At 37.0% G+C, this 21,433-nt stretch overlaps 1 protein-coding gene across 1 annotated transcript in view; it reads right to left on the bottom strand.

Moving 5' to 3' along the window:
• The window catches only part of TMEM232 (transmembrane protein 232), a 480,401-nt gene that overhangs the window by 386,881 nt on the left and 72,087 nt on the right, over positions 1–21,433 (bottom strand). The window contains exons 4-5 of the mRNA XM_006886706.1: positions 16,481–16,586; positions 2,682–2,839 (exon numbers count right to left, since the gene is read on the bottom strand). Of these exons, the coding sequence (XP_006886768.1) occupies positions 2,682–2,839; positions 16,481–16,586 (264 nt within the window). The remainder of the gene's footprint in view (positions 1–2,681; positions 2,840–16,480; positions 16,587–21,433) is intronic.

The raw sequence follows: 21,433 nt of genomic DNA, 5'->3' as shown, positions 1-21,433 counted from the left end.
TCTACAATAAAGGTTTTATACAATATTTATTCTTGTGGGACTGAGTTAGTTCACTCAGCATAATGCTCTCCAGTCCCTCCCAAGTTAAGTAATAATTTACTAAGTTATTGCTCCTGAGTGCTGCATAGTATTCCATTGTGTGAATGTACCACAATTTCTCAATCCATTTGTTTGTGGTTGGACATTTGGGCTGTTTCCATGTTCAGGTGATGGTGAATAATATGCTGCTATGAACATTGGTGTACAAATTGTAGATCCAGTAAAATTAAATCATTAACAACTTCAACCTTCTTCATTTGGCATGATGTTATTCATTGGTCTAGTTGTAAGAATTTTCATTTTCTTTATGATCTAGTGTAATCCCTACTGAAGGCTATACTCATTGATCTTCAGTAAGTACTTCAAGTCTTCTTCACTTTCAGCAAGCAAGATTGTGTCAACTGCACCACCAATCCCAATGACACATTCTTCTTCATATAATCATCAAGCTTCTCAGAGTATTTGCTAAGCATGCAGATTTAATGGTATGATGAAGGAACGGTGCACACTTACTTCGATTTTAAATTATGCAGTATCCTTAAGTTGTTAGAAGTAAATAAAGTAATACAGCTAAAGAATTTAGAAACGTGCTTTGTACATAGGAACGTGGGGAAATGATGAAAGTTATACAAGAGTTCAGGTCTTTCATTCATAGGGTCTCTACAAGTCGTAAACGACTTGATGGCACTTAACAACAGCATAGAGACAGCTCTGTTGCCCTAGTGGATAGAAAGTTATGCTACCAAGCTAAAGGTGGGTGCCCCTCAGGCCTGGTTTTAATCGGTTTTGGTCAAACATTTTTCTAAGTGGTATAACACTGGTCTGTCCATTTGCTATAAAGAGGTAACTCGTGGTTGCTGTGATGCTAAGTACTGTGTGACACTGATGTGTGAAATGAGATAATGGTTACCCATGGTGGATAGTGTTTGGTGGAACTTCCAGATAAAAACAAATTTGAAAGCAGGAGTGGCAACCACTTCCAAAATAGCTTGCCTCCTATAGGACACCCTATAAACCTGGAGAAATGATTAAAGTTATACAAGTGTACAGGTCTTTCATTCATAGGATCTACTATTCAATGCTGTTGTTGTTAAGAGCCATCGAGTCGTAGGCCACTCATAGTGACCCTATGAAGAAGAGTCCTCGATGCTTGGGTGCCTTTCATCCTCTCCAGGTTCATAGGGTTTCCGGAGGCAAGCTGTTATGGAAGTGGATGCCACTCCTCCTTCCAAGCTTGTTTTAAATGGGGAGCTCCACGCTACTCTCTGTCCGCATTGGGTAGCCAACCATTAACGCATTTGACACATCAGTGTCACAGTGTTCAGCCTACTACTCGATACTACAGATATTCTTCTGGTAACCTTTTTGCCAAGGCTTTTTGCCAAGATCCATCTGACATTAATGATAATGTCTCTAGTGACATGACTTCTTCTAAACCTAGCTTGCAGGTCTCGACAATCAACACTTTTGGCACCAGCAGTCAGGGAATCAAAAGAGGAATTGTATTAGGTAATCTGCTGGCAGGGACCTCTCTGGAGAACTGGGAAACAACGATGTCAGCTTAGAGACTAAAGTGTGCCCGACCCAGGCCATCATCTTCACAGTTATTTGTTATGCTTCAGAGAGATGGAAAATGACTCAGGATGACAGAAGAAGAATTTATGTCTTTGAGTTGTGGTGGTGGAGAAGAGTCTTGAATATACCATGGATCACAAAGAGAAAAAAAATAGGTTTTTCTTGTAGAGGGTGAAACTAAGTTTCTTCTTGGAGGCTAGGATTTTAAAGCTCCATCTCACATACTTTGGGCAAGTGGCCAGGTGAGACCAATCCTTAGAGAAGGACAACATGTTTGGATGGGTGGAAGGAAAGAAAGTGCAGGAGAGGAAGACCCCAGATGAGATGGATTGGTTCAGTAACTAAGGCAATGGTTACAGGTATGTCTTGGAGTCAGCAAGATTGGCTCAGGCCAGGGCAGAATTCAGACTTATACACAGTCACCATGAGTCACAGGTGACTCAATGGCACATAACAACAATTGCAGATTAATAAAATGTGTTATTAGTAAATTTGTTAATAATAAATTAGCAAAAAATTGTTATTAGAAAATTTGTTATTAGGGAGTTATGGCAGCCTAGTGGTCAGGAGGTATGCTTTCAACCCAAAGGCACTAGGTTTGACTCCACCAGCTGCTCTACAGGAGTTAGATGAGCTATATCTCTAGGCATTTTACTGCCTCTGAAAACCCACTGGAGGGTCAGCTATGAGTCAGTTCCTGCTTGACAGCACACAACAACTGTAACAAATTAGATAACCACATAGGGTTTATCTGTCCAAATTTTTAAGTGGAAAAGAAAGTGCAAAAGAAAGTCCTTCAGAAAAAAACGTTTGTGTCTTTAAACAGCGAGTACAAATTTGGGTTTCAATTAATTATTTTCTTACACAGTCCACAGTACTATATTTCTTCAAACTGTCTCAGTTTGGCTACCAAAACTTAATGTACCCATATTTACACAAAATTAAAATAATATATAAGAGCATATAGTACCATAAATTGGAATACCCTAATTAGATCTTAAAACTGATAACATGTGATTGCATATAGTACATATAAGAAATAAAAAATAAAATAGTTCATAACATACCTTTGCAAGCTTTATTTCAACTGAATATAAGTATGCAGTTAGAAAAGCATCACAACAGAGTCTATGTAAAACTGATTCCGCAACAAAAAATAAGACAGGAAGTTGATCGTAATCAAAGTAGGCTTGGTCCAGGGAAGCATAAAGCATATCCAAAGCTTCTGAAATATTAAAAAGTTGACTCTATTATTTAAACATCATGCTATTTTTTTTCTAGATGGCACAATTACTTCTTATAAGAAACTATTTGTTCATGAGGCGTTCATAAATTGAAGACATAACATACAAATCCTGTGATAGTACTCTCATCAAAAGGTGAAGTCTATATTCCCTCTCACTGAGCCTGAGCTGGCCATCTGTCCTCTTAAACCAGTAAAATGTAGCAGAATTGACACTGATTTCAGAGGCTACATGAGAAAAGGCAATTAAGATTTCTTCCTTGTGCTTGTTGTTGTTAGGTGCCATTAAGACAGACCCATCTCATTGCAACCCTATGTACAACAAACATAACAGACACACAAGAAGAGTCTTCCTGAAAATATTTAAAAATACCTGGAGTGATACATCTTCAGGGAACTGCCAGAAATTCAAGCTGGATTCAGAAGACTGTGGCTAAAGAAATATTATATTGTGTGTCAGATGGATCTTGGCTGAAAGCAGAGAATATGAGAAAGATGTTTATTTGTAATAAGATACAGTGAATTTATTATTGAAAATGGCTTTCAAGCCAAATGGTTTTGACGTTTGTCATATGGCTGAGCAGAACCTGAAAACAAGATATGTAGATGACTGATGACAGGATTGTTTAATTTGCCCATCCTGCTGTTTTAATCAAGCAGTTTAGAGGCAAAAGATCAAACTCTCACCACAAGCAAGAAAGAAGCTGAGAATGCAAGACACCCTTCAGGACCAGAGAGATTCCTGTATGAGACTGAGAGAGATCAGTATCATAGCACTGCAGAATTCATGGCCCTTCAATAGCAGCAGAAGAAATCCACAGGCCCAGGAGAGATAATTGACAAAGGATCTCCACCGCTTGGAGCCAGAGCCAGAGAGGGCGTGGAACAGAGGTTGATTTCCCCAAGCCTGCTAGAGGGCTGGGGAGGAGACATCATAATTTGCAAGATAAAGAGCTTTGTAAAGCTGACCTGAAGCCCTGAGGCTCAAAGTCAAAGAGTCTGTGAGTGTGCCTGTTAAATTATCTTGACTGAACAATCATACCTTATTTCTACTCTTTACTGTTAACCTGTTTTGTCCCCTAATAGAGCCTGTAATCATGAGCATGACTCCAGGGAGGTTTGTATGACCATTACAACAGATTAGTCGACTTGGTAATAGAACCTTTGGCGGAAAAGTTAGTGAGAGATTTTTATACATATGCTACCAGAGAAACATGGTCCTGCCACCTGTCATCAAATCAACCAACCTTGGACACAGGGTCAGAGTAAAAAAACAGAAATTTAATTGCTAGGCCATAGAAATGCATATGAGAGACAGGGAGTGTGAACTTCCCAAATCTGTCACTCTGGTATAGAGGTTATGGGGGCTGATGAGAGGAAATATGCACAATGAGTAAGAATTCCCACAGTTTCTTCTCTACTCTTCTATCTGAACAACTGTTCTCTTTTTCAGATGTTTGGGCCTGGTGAGAATTCTCGGTAAGATTAGAAATAACTAGCACCTTCCATGTTTTATGACCAAAAGAGGAGTGATTACCACTGTAGACTGTTGAATAAGAGAAAGGAAAGGTTCAAGCCAACTAGTTCTTTAAATTACTGATTAATTGGGTAAACAATGCGGATGTGTAAGGAAGTTAGTCAATTACTTGTTAGATATATAAGAAAGAGAGATACTTATGAGGAACAGAGAAAAGGGAGGGAATCCTTCCCTTTAAATGGTTATAAAAAGATCTCATTAAATTAGTTTCTTTCTTTCTTTCTTTCTTTCTTTCTTTCTTTCTTTCTTTCTTTCTTTCTTTCTTTCTTATAAATTAGTTTTGTTTCTATCTTAAAGAACTCTGAGAAGTTAGTGTTTACTGATTGGAAAATTGTTGTTGTTAGGCAAATCATACTCAACAGAAATTAGTTGAAATACTAAAGTGCATCTGACTCAAGTATTATATTTTCAGTTACTTCAGATACGTGTGAAAGTTGAACAATGAACAAGGAATACTGAAGAATTGACACCTTTGAGTTGTAGTGTTGATGAAGTGTACAAAAGAACAGGCAAATATATCTTGGAGAGTGTACCTGAAGACATAAAGATGATAAAAACTTCATCTCACATACCTTGGGTACATTGTCAGGAAACAACAGTGCTTAGAATAAGACTTCATACTGGGAACACATTCAACATTTCTTAAGCTGAAGGAACTAAAGAACAAATTCAAGCCATGATTTGCAAAGCTTAAGGATGCTATGGGCAGAATATTGAATGATTCAGGAATCATTAAAAGAAGATAGAAGGAGTATACAAAGTCAGAGTCACTGTACAAAAAAAAAATTGGCTGATACAGAAAAATTTCAAGAAATAACAGATGATCAAGAGGCAATGGTGATGAAGGAGGAAGTTCAGGCTGCATAAAATAAAGCCCCAGGTTTTTTGACAAACAGATATTACCTTGGATGTGCTCATTAAGTTGTGCCAAGAAATCTGAAGGACAACAACTTGGCCAACTGACTGGAAGAGACCAAATTTATTCCCATTCCTAGAATGGTGACCCAACAGAGTATGGAAATTATCAAACAATATCATGAACACCACACACTAGCAAAATCCTGCTGAAGATTATCCAGAAATGACTGGAACAGTACATTGACAGATCACTACCAGGAATACAAGCTGGATTTATGAGAGGTTGTGGAACTACAGACATTATTGTCAATGTCAGATGGATCTTGGCAGAAATCAAGGAGTACAAGAAGAATGTTTAGCTGTGTTTCATTGACTATGGAAAGGCATTTGACTGTGTGGATCTCAACAAACTGTAGCTGACACTGAGAAGAATGGGAATCCCAGAACACATGATTGTGCTTATGCAAAACCTATACTTGGACCAGGAAGCAGTCCTCAGAACAGAGCAAGGAAACTTTATGGTTCAAAATCAGGAAAGGAGTGCATCAAGGATGCATCCTGTCCCCATAGCTTTTTAACCTATATTCAGAACATATCATTCGGAAAATAAGGCTTTATGAGGAGTAATGTGGCATCAAGATTGGAGGAAGACTCATCAACAATCTATATTATGCAAATGACACAACCTTGCTGGCTGAAATTGAAGAAGACCCGAAGTTCTTGCTGTAGAAGGTCAAAGAATGTAGTCTCCAATATGGATTGAAGTTCAACATCAAGAAGACAAAGATTCTCACCACTGGGCCAATTAGCAGTACCATGATACCAGAAGAGACTGAGGTTATTAACAATTACAGCTTGCTCAGCTCCACAAATCAACACTCTTTATTTTTTTTCCAAAAAAAAGATATTTGTATTTTATTGACAATGAAAAGGCATTTCACTGCACAGAGAATAACAAATTATGGATACCATTGAAAAGAATAGGGATTCCAGAACACTTATGTGAACTCAATTGAAATCTACACATAGACCAGGAAGACCTTCTTAGAACAGAGCAAGGGAACACTGCACAGGAAAAGTGAGCCTTGGGGTTGTATCCTTTCTTCATTTGATTCAATGTGTATGAGATATAATGTTGTTTTGTTCTTTATGTGCCTTCAAGTTGTAACTGACTCATAGTTGACCCTTAAGGAAGTTTTTAGAGTCTGTACATCCAGCTAGAGGAGATTGTTAGTCTTTCAATTGTTAGTCTTTCTCCAGCAAAGCAGCTGGTGAAATTGAGCCACCAGCCCTTCATTTAGCAGTGCAACTCCTTAACTACTAGGTGACCAGCACTCCCTGTATGAAGTTTAAAATATGAATTAAACAAATTTCCTGAATTGATTGTTGTTGTCCTAGAGCTTTGAATTAAACTCAACTCATAGCTAAACCTCCAGTAGGTTTTTAAAAGGTAGTAAATTTCACAGAAGGAGATTGTCCAATTTTCTCCCATGGAACAGTTGGTGGATTAGAACCATGATCCTTTGGGTTGGCAAGATTTAAGAGGAAAGTGAAAATACATCAGCAATCTCAGGGATGATGTCACCAAAGTATAAAATATCATATTCTTACATATGTGTCAGAGGTAGATCTACTTTCTAATGTACTCCCTGTAGCTTTCACCATGACTCTTACCAAAAGCATTTGGTAAATTTTCATTGTTGTTGAATCATCTAGTGATCTACATTATTCATCTCAAGGAATAAAATCCAAATTTCCTGGACTATAATCAGTTCTAGTGACTTAGTAGTAAGAAGATGCACTGATAATCAACACTCTTAACACCATCAGCCAGGAAATCAAAGATTAATTGCATTTGGGAAAATCTGCTGTCATGGGTCTCTCCAGAGTGCTAAAGAGCAACAATGTCAGTCTAGAGACTAAGGTGTACCTAATCGAGGCCATAGTCTTCGCAATTACTTGTTATGTTTCAGAGAACTGGACAATGAGGAAGGATAACAGAAGAATCAACGCACTCAAGTTGTGGGGCTGGAGAAGAGTCTCGAACATACCATGGACTACCAAGAAAACAAATAGGTCTGTCTTAGAGATGGTTTAGAAACGGACTTTCTCCTTGGAGGCTAGAATTTTGAAGGTCTGTCTCACATAATTTGGGTATGTGGCCAGGAGAGACTGGTCCTTGGAGAAGGACATCATGCTTAGAAAGGGTGCAGGGACAGCGCAGGAGAGGAATACCCTGAATAAGATGGATAGATACAGTAACTAGGGCAATGGAGTTTGGTGGGTTGGAATTAATGAGACTGGCTCAGGAGAAAGCATGAGATGCTGTATATAGTGTTGCTATGGGTCAGAGGTGACTCAACAGCATATAACAACAACTACAACTCTGGGAAAAGCATAGTGTCAGCAGAAAAGAAGAAACCCCAGTATGAGGTGGACTAACAGAGTGACTGCAATAGTGGGTTTAAACATGGTGGAGATTATAAGGATGGTCTTACTGAGTCATAATCAACTCAATGGTACCTAACAACATTGAAACAGTGTGGACAGAATTAAATAATTAATGACACAGCTAAGGATAAAAGGAATAAAAGAAAAAAAGACCAGAAAATCTAGGTATAGAAAAGATGACTAGGCATACCAGAAGACGGAGAACACGTTGTTAAGAATTTAGAAAGAAAAGCATCTCAATTCATTGCAAAGGTTTTGAGGCACTGCCATATTAGTATCTGATCAAAAACAGAGAAGGCAAGTATTGGAAAACACAAGTGATATTCAAGGACAAGAGGCCAATCTGACTGATGTAAAATTAATAAGTAGACAAAGTAGTCAGAGATCGAATCAAGCAACGTTTGAAATAGTGAATGAATGAAGTTGGGGTTCAATTTAATTGTAATAGAAGGTGCTAGAATTAATTTAGGATGGCTACTGCTAATTTGCAAATCAATTGTAGAAAAAGCAGTGGGCAAGAGTACAGGGAGGCCACTAATTAGGAGAGTATTTTAATTCTAGAGCTGGAAGGAAAATATTGTATTTGGATTGGTAGTTAGTGATATCTAGTGCTCTAGTGGGTAAGGAGTTGCATTATCAACCCAAAGCAAGTGGTTCAAATGCACCAGCAGCTCCATGGAAGAAAGATGGGCAGTCTCCCCCTCCACAATTTCTAGCCTCCCCAAAGAGGTCAGCTATGAGTCTGTTCAGACTGAATGGCAATGGGTTTGGGTTTTTTAGTTAGTGTTCAAGAACAGAAATAGTTAACATATTTTTAGCTGTGGTACTAGAAAACTCAATAAGCATCTTCAAATACAGATGTTTACCATTTTACAAGATCAGAGTTGAAAGGTTTCAAGGTTGATTGATAAAACTAGTGACTATGTGAATATTTGTTTCCACCTTCTGGCTCCACTGCATGTTTTTGACTGTGAAGACTGCACAAGCCCGCGGGCATTTTGTTCTTACAAACAGCAATTTAGATGGGAATAAAAAAGGGAGTGAGAAAAGAAGGGAGTACATTCTCCCCAGGCATGGTTTGTTACTTTTTGATTGTAGGTTTTGGTGTTGTTGGGGTATGTAGTGTGGTGGTGTGTTTTTGTTTTCGTTTTTTTCTAAACTAAGTCAGCAAAAATACCCAAAAATAAATCTGTGCTTAAATTTAATTGGCCAGCACGAAATTCATGTGGTTACTCCTAACCCAATACCTAGTAAGTAAAAAAGATTGCCATGATTGATTTAGACCATTCACAAGACACCCCATGGTCAAGGTAAGTACCAGTTATGTTTTAATCACACCTCTACAGGATATCTAAACTACAAAATAAAAATAACCGCCCAGTAGTCAATTTCGAGTCATGGCAATCCCAGGTGTCACAGACTTGAATTGCTCCATATGATTTTCTTGGCTGTGATATTAATAAAAGAGATTATAAGCCTTTCCTCCCGTGATATCAATTTATGCACTTGTCAACTTTTAGGTTAGCAGCTAAGTGGATACCATTGGAGACACCTAGGGATCGGAACATAACTAAGAATTAATTGACAAAGAAGGATTGACTTTCTAGATGAGCAACCAAGAATGTTTACCTCAATATCATTAAACATTTGATAAAGATCCGGCTGGGCATGGCACTGTGATAAGGTGCCATAAATGCAAATAAAATACAAAGGATCTCTTATTCTTCCTAATTTTTTGAAAGCTGCCAGAGAGCACTACAAAACACAGTTTACACAGGGAAATATTCTGATTTGGGCTAACATCCTAAAACTAACTTTTAGAAGTCATACACATGAAGTTTAGGGTAGTGATATAAGGAAATGATTCCCCTACAAATAATAGAGTTTTTCTTGATTTATTTTTTCCAGATTGCTTAGACAGTGGTCTGAAATGAAACAAATAAATGAGAATTCATATGTGAAAAGAAAATGAGAAATCTTAGTTTTTAAAATAAATAAAAAAAACAAATGGCTATTGATTAATATTGCATGAAACAGTTATAATTAGAAAACGCTGAAACAGGTTTCTTGAAAGTATAGCGCCTATTGTAAATAAAGTCCATAGGGAGTTAGGCTGCTAACCCAAAGGCCATGTATGATGCTGATAAATTCGAACCACCACCAGCTCTCCAGGAGAAAAATAAGCAATCTTCTTTAGTCTGAAGCCTCCCAAAAACCTACTGGAGGACACCTGTGAGTCAGTTCCTACTCCACAGCAGTGAGTTTCAATTTGAGGGTTGTTGGGTTTTTTTAATTTTATATTAATCTTTTTAATTAATTGTTAATTTGGGGGGGGGGAATAATGATTTGGGGAGGATTTACTCTAGTTTTCACCTCTACTGAAAATTTGCTTTTTTACCTCAGAGATACTGTATCAGAATCTGACTCTTAATAAGATCCCTTCAGGTACATATGAAAGCATATATTAAGAATCAACTAGAAAAAAAAGGAATCAACTAGGATGTACAGTGAACCCCAACTCATGATCTCATGGAGACACTGACAGATACTGAGTGATTCACTTTGCAAGGATCAAAAGAAAAAGACCAGGATACAACTACTGCCATGAGCAGGGTTCTGGGTTCCCACCCCCACACACACACACACACACACACACACACTCTTCCTACAGCTGACACCAGCCTAGTGACCTTAAGCTGCATTCTCATGTGACACAGAAACACAGAGATTTGCCAAGAGGCAGATAGACTCGAAAGCTCAAAAAACTTCTGATTCAAAAGAGAATCGAAGACTTATAAATTCAGGGCAGAGGCTTAAACATTCCCTCTACCATGGCGCAAAAGGAAAAGCCAAAAATTCAATAATCCCATCTAAGGGCTATATTGAGCCCCATCCTTCGTTGTGGGTCCAAAAACATGCTGGGCAGATGACTCCGTTAAGAAGAGTAGTACTGGATATTGGAAGGACAGCTAAAAAGTACAAATATATCTTTGACAAAGTCTAACTAGGGTACTCTTTAAAAACAAAGATGGAGAAACTTCATCTCGCATGCTGTGGGCATGTTGTTAGGAGGGCCAGTTCTTGGAAAAAGGCATCGTGCTTGGAAAGGTGGAGGGTCAATGAAAGAAAGGAAGATCCTCCAAAGGACAGACTGACATAATGATTGTAACAAAGAGCTCAAACATGTAAAAAATAATTAGGATGGCGTAAGATAGGATAGAGTTCAGATTCATTGCTCAAAAGTTCATTGTGAGTCATACTTACTTGATGGCATCTAACAAGAACAACAGCATGAACATGGGGAAGGGGCAAAAGAACAGAATTGAAGTAATGGAATCCAGAATCACTGAGACAAAAGATAAGACCTTTTATACTAATCTCTAGAGGAAAACACAGAAACAAGGAAGGAAAGAAAATAAAAATCCATAAAGATTATGTGGGATGTCATGAAGTGAAGGGAGCTCTGGTGGCCTAGAGGCAAAAAGCTGTACTACAGTCCTGAAGGTGCACGGTTCAAATCCACCGAATCTTCTCTGCTGGAGAAGAATGGGCAATCTCCTCCTGTGCCAGTTAGATCCAACCTGCTGGTACACAACAAGAATAAAATTTTTAAAAATTTAAAAATAATAATCACTAATAATTTAAAAGTGATGTATGATAGGGTATTATGGTTATCACAAGAGTCCACAATTAAGGTTGCATAGTGGAATGTACTTGTGGTGGTGGGAGGGGTGCGGGGGGATTTTGTACCAGGGAAGGAGTGTTTCTTTTACTTTTGAAAGAGAGGAACGAACTGGGGGCGGGGGGGGGGGGGGGGGGGGGGGGGGCGGAGGGCTGGGCAGGGGAGAGCTGGGCAGGGAGAGAAGTGCAGCAATGAATGAATGGAAATCCAAAAATCTCTGTAAATGCTCATTAAAATTATTTTTTAAAAAAAGAGAGATATAAGTGATTGGAAGCCAAGTGATGAGAATTCTAGATAAGGAAGGGGAGGGAAAGAGATACAAATGATTAGAATTCCAGATAAGAAAAAAGGAGAATACTGAAAAAGTGGTAGAAGAAGTAGAAGAAGAAAAATTTCTGGTATCATAAAAAATAAGAAAATATACATTCAGGAAGCTGAGTGAACTCCAAAGAGGATTAACAGTGACATTATGAATGGCAGACTTGAACCGTGTCCTGTCCTGCCCCATCCTCACAAGCCCTAAGATACTCAAGCCCATTTCTCCATCCACTGTCAATCTATCTTTTAGAGGGTCCTGCTCTCTTTCACTGACCCTCCATCCTTCCAAGCATAATGACCTTTTCCAAGTAGTGATCTTTCTAATAGCAGGATAAACCTCCAAAGAAAAACATCAAAACATATCATAGTCTAATTTTCTAAAATCAAAGATAAGGATAGAATATTAAAAGGACCTTAAGAAAAACAAAGAGTTACCTACAAAAAAGAGTCAATAAAATTAAACTCAGACTTCTCAGTGGAAACTATGTGAGTAAGAAGTTCATAAAATGGCAAATACAAAAGGTTGTAAGAAAAGAAGGGTCAACAAAAGACCCTGCAGCTAGTTAAACTGTCCATAAATTATGCAGGGGAAATTAGGTCATTCTCAGAAAAGCTGAAATGAAAGAAATCAATGAAAACAAGACCAAGTTAATAAGAAAAACTAAAGGAAATCCTTCACAGAAATGGATAGACTAAAGACAACAGCAACAACTCAACAAAATGTTATAAGTAAAATCTTGCCTTTGAGCCATAGTGCTGGAGAAGAGTACTGAATACACTATTAACTCCCAGAAGAACAAACAGGTTCGTCCTAGAGTGGGTGAAACCAGGCTGCTCCTTGGAGGCAAGGATTCTGAAACTTCATCTGACATACTATGGGAATGTTGCAAAGAAGGAACAGTCCTTGGAGAGGGATGTCATGCTTGGGAGGGTAGAGGGACAGAGAAAGAGAGGGAGACCATCGATGAGACGGATTGATTTAGTGACTAGGGTAATGAGGGTACGTGTGTCAGAGACAGTAAAGTTGGCACAGGATAGAGTAGATTTCAGCGCTATTGTACATGAGGTCACTTTGAGTTGCAATCAACTCAATGGTACATAACAACAACAATTGATAATCACACTAAATTGTGTGAAATTGGCTTAAATACACCATTTAAAAGAAAAATAATAGCAAAATGGATTAAAAAAGGAAAAATTATCAATATCCTGTCCATAAAAGACACATTTAAGGAATGAGGTGAAAATGGACTTAGAAATAAAAAATTAACAAGCAGAAGCAACCAAAAGAAAACACAAAACAAAAGGGTCAATACCAATCTCTGATAACATAGACTTCAAGGTTAAAATAAACATAAAGAAAAAGGAAGGAGCTTATATATGCTTAAAGGCATAATAGAACAAGAAGGCATAATCTTAATTAATATCTATGTGCTGAATGATGTCATATCATGTTCCTTCAATTTGGAAATGACCCGTAGTTGAGCCTCCAGTGAATTTTCAGGGGCCATTAATCAAATGGGAGGAGACTGCCCCTGTTCCTTCCATCGAACAGCCGATAGATTCAAAACATATGTCTTTCGATTAGCAATGCAATTCTTTTCTGTCAAGACATCAGAACGCTATTTAATTTACTAGGAAAGGGAAACTTAATTGATCAGGGGAGCAGTACTACAAGGATTTGGTATTGGTTGACCAGAGAATTTTTTGCTTAGGGTGGCTGGAAATAACTATTTATACCTTTACACAAACAATTCCCAATACATAGTAAAAGAATGATAGAGCTGCAAACTTCATGAAACATATATAAGTAGACCAAACAAAGACACAGACAATCCTATAATAGTAGAAGACTTTAACACATCATTCTCACTGAAAAGGACAACTAGAAAGAAACCAGCAAATAAGCAGGAAAATGAAACTATACAATTAACAACCTCACAGACATATACAGAGGATATCACCAAATAAAGGCCCAATTTACATTCTTTTCAAGTGCACCCTATACATTCTACAGAACTGACCATATGTATGTATGGGCATAAAACAAGTCTCAATAAATTCAAAACTACTGAAATGCTATAAAGCACCTTCTCAGCTTACACTGTTATAAAAGTATATATTAACAAGAGAATGAAGGAGGAAAAAACATCCACATAGAAGCTAAATAACAGCTTTATTGATCACTACTGGGTTATAAAAAAATGAAATTAGCAGGTTTCTTGAAGCAAATAGAAGTGAAAACACAATGTTTCAAAACCTCTGGGTTACAGCAAAGGCAATACTCAGAGAGAGGGAAGGTCATAGCAATAAGCAAAACCATAAAAAATGAAGAAATAATATAAAAATTGAAAAAAGAATTAAATATAATTGAAAGAATTCATGAAAACAAGACCAACTTTATAAGAAATAAAAAAAGTTCTTCACAGAGACAGCAAAGAAAAAAAGGTAGCCAGCAACAATGTAAAAATGATACATTGTCCAAGATTGACTGCAGGACCCAGAACAAACCTTGATAAATTCAAATACACTGAAATATTACAAAGCATCCTCTCAGACTACAATTCAATAAAATTGCATATGGCAATTTTAACATAACTACTTACCTCAAAATCTCCAACAAATAAAAGAAAGACCAGCAAGAAAACCAGACAATCTCTAGAAGAAATGAGATTACAAAGATAAGGGAAGAAGTAAATGAAACAGAAAACAGAAAAACAATTGAAATTATCAACAAGACAAGGATCTTTGAAAAGGTTTATAACATTGGTAAATCATTGGCAAATCTTACAAAGGAAAGGACAGAAAAGACACAATTAATCTGAACAATATAATAAATGGGTGACATCATAACAGAGAAACAACTGAAAGAAAGAGGATAATAATAGAATATTATGAATAGATGATTCTAACAATTTAGAAATCTAGAAGAAATAGAAAAATTCTTAGAACTGCACACCCTACCCAAATTTACACAGACTGTAATAAAACACTTGAACAAACCTATCCAAAAAGAAGAAATTAAACAGGTCATTAAAAACTCCCAAGAACAACAAAAATCCTGTCCCAGATGGCTTCACCAGTGAATTCTACCAAATAATCAGGAAGGAATTCTTTGGTCACCAATTTTTCCTAAACTATTTCAAAATATAAAGAAAGAAGGAACATCCCCAGATTCATTCTATGAAATAAGCATAAACCTTATACCAAGACCAGTTAATAGTATAATCAAACCAGAAACTATAAACAAATGTCTCTCATAAACATTGATGTAAAAATCCTTAACAAAATCCTAGCTAATAAAATTCAAAATACATGAAAAGAATCAAGGCCTTCTGATCAAATGCGATTTCCTTTTTTTTAAATTTTTTTTTCAAATGCGATTTCTAACAGGCATGCAAGGATGGTTAAACATAAAATGCAATCCATCACATCAATGGTGATTAATTTTATAAAACATAATGGATGACAATAAATGTATGAAACACTATGTGAATTAAGGATAGTGTGAAACACAATGTATATGAACTTTATAAGCAAACCAATATAAAATAAAAATATTTTAACAAATAAAGCAAAAGACAAGAACCACATGATCCTCTCAATTGATGCAGAAAAAGCCTTATATAAAATCCACCATCCATTCTTCATTAAAACACTCAATAAAATAGCAATAGAGGGGGGTTTTCTCAACACAAAACCAATAGCCAACATCATCTTCAGTGGAGAAAGACTAAAGTCATTCCCCTTGTGAATAGGGAACAGGCAAGGATACTATCACCACTGCTATTCAATACTATACTGGAAGTCCTGGTTAGAACTTATTAAGGCAAAAGAAAATAAGATGTATCCAATTTAGCAAAGAGGAGATAAAATTATTCCCACTACTGAAAATATATCCTAATAGAATCAGAACTAAGATATGAACAGATACACGTACACACCTATGTTTACTGCAGCATTATTCACAGTGTAATGGAAACAGCCTATGTGCCTTTCAACTAAGGAATGGATAGAGCAATTTCACTACATTCATACAATGGCATATTATACAGCATTAAAAAACAATGAACTTGTTATACACTATACAACATGAATAAGTCGAGAGGATATTATGCAGAGTGAAATAACTCAGTCACAAAAGGACAAATACTTTAAATAAAATAGGATGGTTGAGGGAAATAGGAAGAGCTGGATAGAATAAACAGCGGACACTATAACAGATTGAGGAAGGGGAGAGGACAGGTATAGCTGATCAAATAGGGAGAGGGAAGAAGGGGACAGAAAAAAAGAGGTTTCCATAGGACATTGTAAATAACACCATTGTCCAATAGTAATTATTGTTATGAAATAAAACAAAACCTATTATAAAAAGCCAATAAGAAAAGAAAATAATTAAAAGAAGCGGGGGTGGAAAACACCTGAGATCTTGTTAAAATGTAGGTTCTGATCCAGTAGAATCTGGGGCAAAAATACAAATTCTTAGCAGGGACTAGAAGCCTAGTTAACTGATTTTAGGCCTTGAAGAGGCCTTTTTTCCACATTATGTGGAAGGAAGAGCTTCAACATTATTTTGTAACTAGCAAACGAGTAGGCAAATTTATAAATTCAAAATCACAAAAGGAACTCTCATAATGAAACACTGTAAGAAACTTTGCTGGAGAAAGGCACATTTTTCATGGCTCCTGCACAATTTCTAGAAGTTAGGGTTCTCAAATTTTGCCTTCATTGCTAATCTAGGAAACAATGTAATCAATAACTTGGTTTGAGCACTTACCATCTTGGATATCTCCCTTGCACTGAGCCAGATATACTGCTTCAATCCACCCAGAAGGAATATGTACATACTTCCCACAGCCCAGGGTTTTCAGACCCAATCTTCTCTGTTAGGAAGTAAGAAAGAGGCAAATCAAAGTACATAGCATTTTATTCAGTTATTTAATTATCCCTCAATTATATTCTTAATATTATTTTATGAATCTGTAGCTCTCTGTTGGCATCCAGAGCTATATAAAACATCCTTTTTATTATTTTAATGTCTTAACATATAAACTGTTTAGTGTTAAAATGTAAAAGACATGTAAAATTCTAAGTAGTGTCTTTATTTGCTGAAAATAATTGTCTTAACTTTCCAGTGATTATCTAGTTTTTTTCATTTCCCCCCAAGAGACTGCATCTCTGATTTTATACGGAAAAGTAATAGATCTATGGAATTCAACAGAAACTAGTTTGAAGTAATTTTCTGGAAAATTCTCCCTCCTTCCATGTGAAGAACTGGCATTAAAGAACATGAAAATCAGGATTGTTCAGGTTTCCTTCTATGTCTCTTCCCTTAATGGGCACATTCTCAAGAGAAGTCAGCCTATCAGTGGTCACTGATGAATGTTCCTCCTGGTACCTGCCTGCATGCATGGTAACCAGAAGTTTACCCCTTTATCCAGTCAATTTTTTTAAAACGTACTTTTCAAAAATTTTAAATATATAGTCAACTATGAACCAAAACACTGAAAAACAACAATAAAACACAGAAAACCCACATGATATTATGATGTACCACTTTCATGAACTTTTTATTTACTAATTATTTGGTGTCAAAACAAAAATCTCATATTTCTCATTTCTTCATCAAATCTAATCTAATGTAGAAAAGGAAATGCAAGGCTTCATTTCACTTCCTATTCTATTTGTATACTTACTTCAAAATTTGGTAATTAAAGATTCTAAAGTGCTCCTGATCTACTTAAATGCTATACATCTCAAAGTTGGGCAATGAATAAGGATGACAGAAGAACAATTGATGCCTTTGAGTTTTGATGTTACTGAAAAGTCCTGACTATCCTATGGATTATCAAAAGAGCAAACAAACATTTCTTAAAAAAGTAAACTCAAGGTGCCCCTTAAAGGAAAAGGATGGTGAAATTTTGTCTCACATACTTTGGGCATGTTGGGGGGGAGGCAATCCTTGGGAAAAGGCATCATGCTTGGAAAAATGGAGGGTCAGCAAAAGAGAAGGTGGTCTTCAACAAAAGGGATGAACACAACAACTGTAACAATGGGCTTAAGTATATCAGAGATGACGAAGATGACACAGGTGAGGGAAGGGTTCTGATTCACTGATTACAGTGTCACCTTGAGTAGGCTTGATGACACCTAGCAACAACAAGAAGAAGCTCTGAAAGATTATATATTTTTTAAAAAAATAGGTGAAGAAAGCATCATCATAAAGAAAAGAGTTCATGTATGTAATAACTGCTTAGACAGGCTTTGTTTCCTTTTTTAGATCCTAATATGTATTAGTTTGGAAGCAGGAGTGGCATCTACTTCCTAACTAACAAGCCTCCAGAAACTCCATGAACTTTGATAAATTTCAATTGTTGTAGAAGAGTTTCAGGCCTTCTGTTCATAGGGTCACTATGAGTTGTGTTTGACTCGAAGGCAACCAACAACAAAATGTATTAGTAAACTATTTAGGGAAAAGCAGAATTTTCATAATGACATATTTGCCAGTCTTTCACACTTTGCTGTGGGCTGGTGTTAAAAATTGCACTCTCCAATAACACATAAGGAACTGTTGCCGCAAAAACTATGTGAAATTGAATTGTTTGGTTATAAGCTTTTACTTTCATTTGTATTAATATTCATAATTATGAGCTCTGATGCAGCAATTCATAAAGAGTTGTACTGTTAACCCAAAAGTAATACTTTCAGGCAGTTCTACTTCACTTGTAGCACCAAGGAGAAAACTAGGCAATTTACTATGTACAATTTACAGCCTCAAAAAAATCCACTGGGGGATCAGCTATGAGTCAGCTCTTACTCCACAGTAATGAGTTTGAGTTTTTGATGACTGAGTATACATAAAAATGTTCCCTGCTCATGGATAGGAAGCCTCAACATGGTGAAAATGATAATCCTATCAAAAGTAATCTACATGTTCAACACAATCCTAATGCAGATACCAAATTCATTCTTCAAGGAGTTTGAAAGGGAAATTGTCAAATTTCTTTGGAGCAGAAAGAGACCCTGTATTTATTTAACAAAGCACTCTGAAAAACAAAGTGGGAGGCATAATACTCCCTGACCTCAAGATCTACTACACAGCAGTAGTAACCAAGCCAGCATGGTTCTAGTACAATTACAGGCATATAGTACAAAGGCTCAGAATCAAGAGCCCAGAAATGAACACAGCTATCTATGGTCAAGTGATATTAGATAAGGAGATAAAACCTATCAAATAGGGAAATGACAGACTCTTCAACAAATAGTGCTGGCAAAACTGGACTGCTACCTGCAGAAAGCTGAAACAGGATCCACACCGTTCACAAAAATCAACTCAAGGTGAATGAGAGATCTTGTAGTAAAGCATAAAGCCATAAAGTGCTCAAGAGACAAACTAAGGCCAAACTTAGAAGGCTTTGTTGTTGTTAAGTGCCGTCGAGTCGCAGGCGACTCATAGCGATCCTATGAAGGAGAGTCCTTGACGCTTGGGTGCCTTTTATCCTTTCTCCAAGTTCATGGGGTTTCCGGAGGCAAGCTATTATGGAAGTGGATGCCACTCCTCCTTCCACTTAGAAGGCTTAGCCTATGGTAAAAAGACACTGCGAAATACAGCCAGAAATTGTACAATCTAAAGAGGATAAAACTGATGAATAAAACTTTCTAATGATTAAATACTGGTGCATATCAAAAACTTTTTCCAACTGAATGAAAAGAAAAACTACTGACTGGGAAAACGCATTTGGCAATACCATCTCTGACAAGGATCTCGTAAACAAAAGTTTACAGAATACTACAGAAGAAAGAATGCAGTCTTCAATTTGGATTATATCTCAATGTCAAGAAAACAAAGATTCTTACCAATAGACTGATAGGAAGTCATGATGGAGGGAGAGGATATGGAAACTGTCAACAGCTTCATATTACTTAGATCCACAATTAACATCCTTGGTACCAGTAGTCAGGAAATAAAGAGACACACTGCACTGGGAAAATCTGCAGTTAGGGACCTCTCCAAATTACTGAGGAATAATAATGTCAGTGTGAGCACTAAAATTCATCTGATTCAAGCCATGATTTTTCTGATCAATTGCTATGCATCTAAGAGCTGGACAATGAATAAGGATGACAGAAAAAGAATTGACACCTTTGATCTGTGATGTTGGAGAAAAGCACTGAATAATCCATGGACGGCCAAGAGAACAAATATGTCTTGGAAAGGTTGAAGGCAGAATATTCTTTGGAGTCAAGAAGGATGAGGCTTTGCCTCACATACTTTGGGCATGTTGCTAGGAAAGGCTACTGCTTGGAGAAGGACATGATGCTGGCTAGGGTGGAGGATCAGCAAAGGAGAGAAAGATCGTCAACTAGGTGGACTGACAAGGTTACTGATGCAATGGGCTCTTGTTTGTCTGGAATTGTGAGGATGGCACAGGACAGTATAGGGTTCAGGTCTTTTGTTCATAGGGATGCTATGAATTACTTAACTCGAGGGCACCTACCAACTGGGCCTCCAGAAGAAAAAGATTGATAGCCAAATTACAAAGTAATCAAAAGACATGGAAAGACTTTTAACAGAGGAAGACATTCGTATGGCCAACAGACACAGAAAAATACTCAAAATCACTGACAATAAGAGAGGTATGAATCAAAATCTCAATAAGATTATCATCTCACTCCAGTAACTGTGACAAAGTTTAGCAGGGCAGCAAGCAATAAATGTTGGCAAGGATGCGGAGAGGTGTGAACTCTCATTCACTGTAAGTGTTATTATACAATGGGACAACCACTCTGGAAGGCAGTTTGACATTTCCTTAAAAAAGTGAACATAGAAACTCCATATGAACCAGCTATTCCACTACTTGGAATAGACCTCAAGGAAATTAGGAGAGAGGAAGAAATGGATATTTGTATACCAATGTTCATAGCAGCATTATTTACCATTGCCAAGAATATGGGGACAGCCCAAATGTCAAACCACAACTGATTAGGTTGAGAAATTGTGGTGCATTCAAACAATGGAATACTATGCAGCATACAGGAACAACAATTTTGAAAAATATTACATAACTTGGGAGAGAATGTCTTATGTAAGTCTTATAAGAAGAAATAATGCATAGGATCATCACTGTAAAAATAGGAGAGTATATCTAGCAAAACATGTTTGGGTGTTCAAGGGGGAAGAGGGTGGGAGCTGAGGGGTGAGAATGAATAAGGGGGAAATCACAGATTTGTACAATTTGGTGGATTGAGAGAGTGGGTAAAGGAAATGTGAAAGATCCAGTGAGGACCCGAAAAGGCACCCTAATAATGGGTAAAATCCAATGGTGATTAATTAGATAAAAAATAATGAATGGGAAAGATTGTGTGAAACACAATGCAAATGAACAGTATGAATAGTAGTGTGAAATACAATGTATAAGAATTTTATAAGCAAATCAATATAAGAGAATTAAAAAAAAATAACTAAAAAAAGAAAATGTGTATACTTACATATTTATTATTATACATCACCAAGTTGGAACATAGGAGATCCTCCAGAAGGTTTCAGAGGAAATAAATCTTAAGGGAAGCCAGCCTGTCTTTATCTCACAGTGCAGCTGGTGATTTGAACAGCTCATCTTTGCACTGAATGTGAAATTTAATGCCATTAAGACACCAGAGTTCCCAACAATATTAGAGTTGTTCAAATAAGGAAGCTCTGGTGGCCTAGTGGTTGTTGTTATGTGCCATC

The sequence above is a fragment of the Elephantulus edwardii genome, unplaced genomic scaffold, assembly GCF_000299155.1.
Source record: "Elephantulus edwardii isolate Elephantulus edwardi_28Jun2011 unplaced genomic scaffold, EleEdw1.0 scaffold00050, whole genome shotgun sequence".
Lineage (NCBI taxonomy): Eukaryota > Metazoa > Chordata > Mammalia > Macroscelidea > Macroscelididae > Elephantulus > Elephantulus edwardii.
This window is presented reverse-complemented; position numbering and strand designations above follow the sequence as displayed.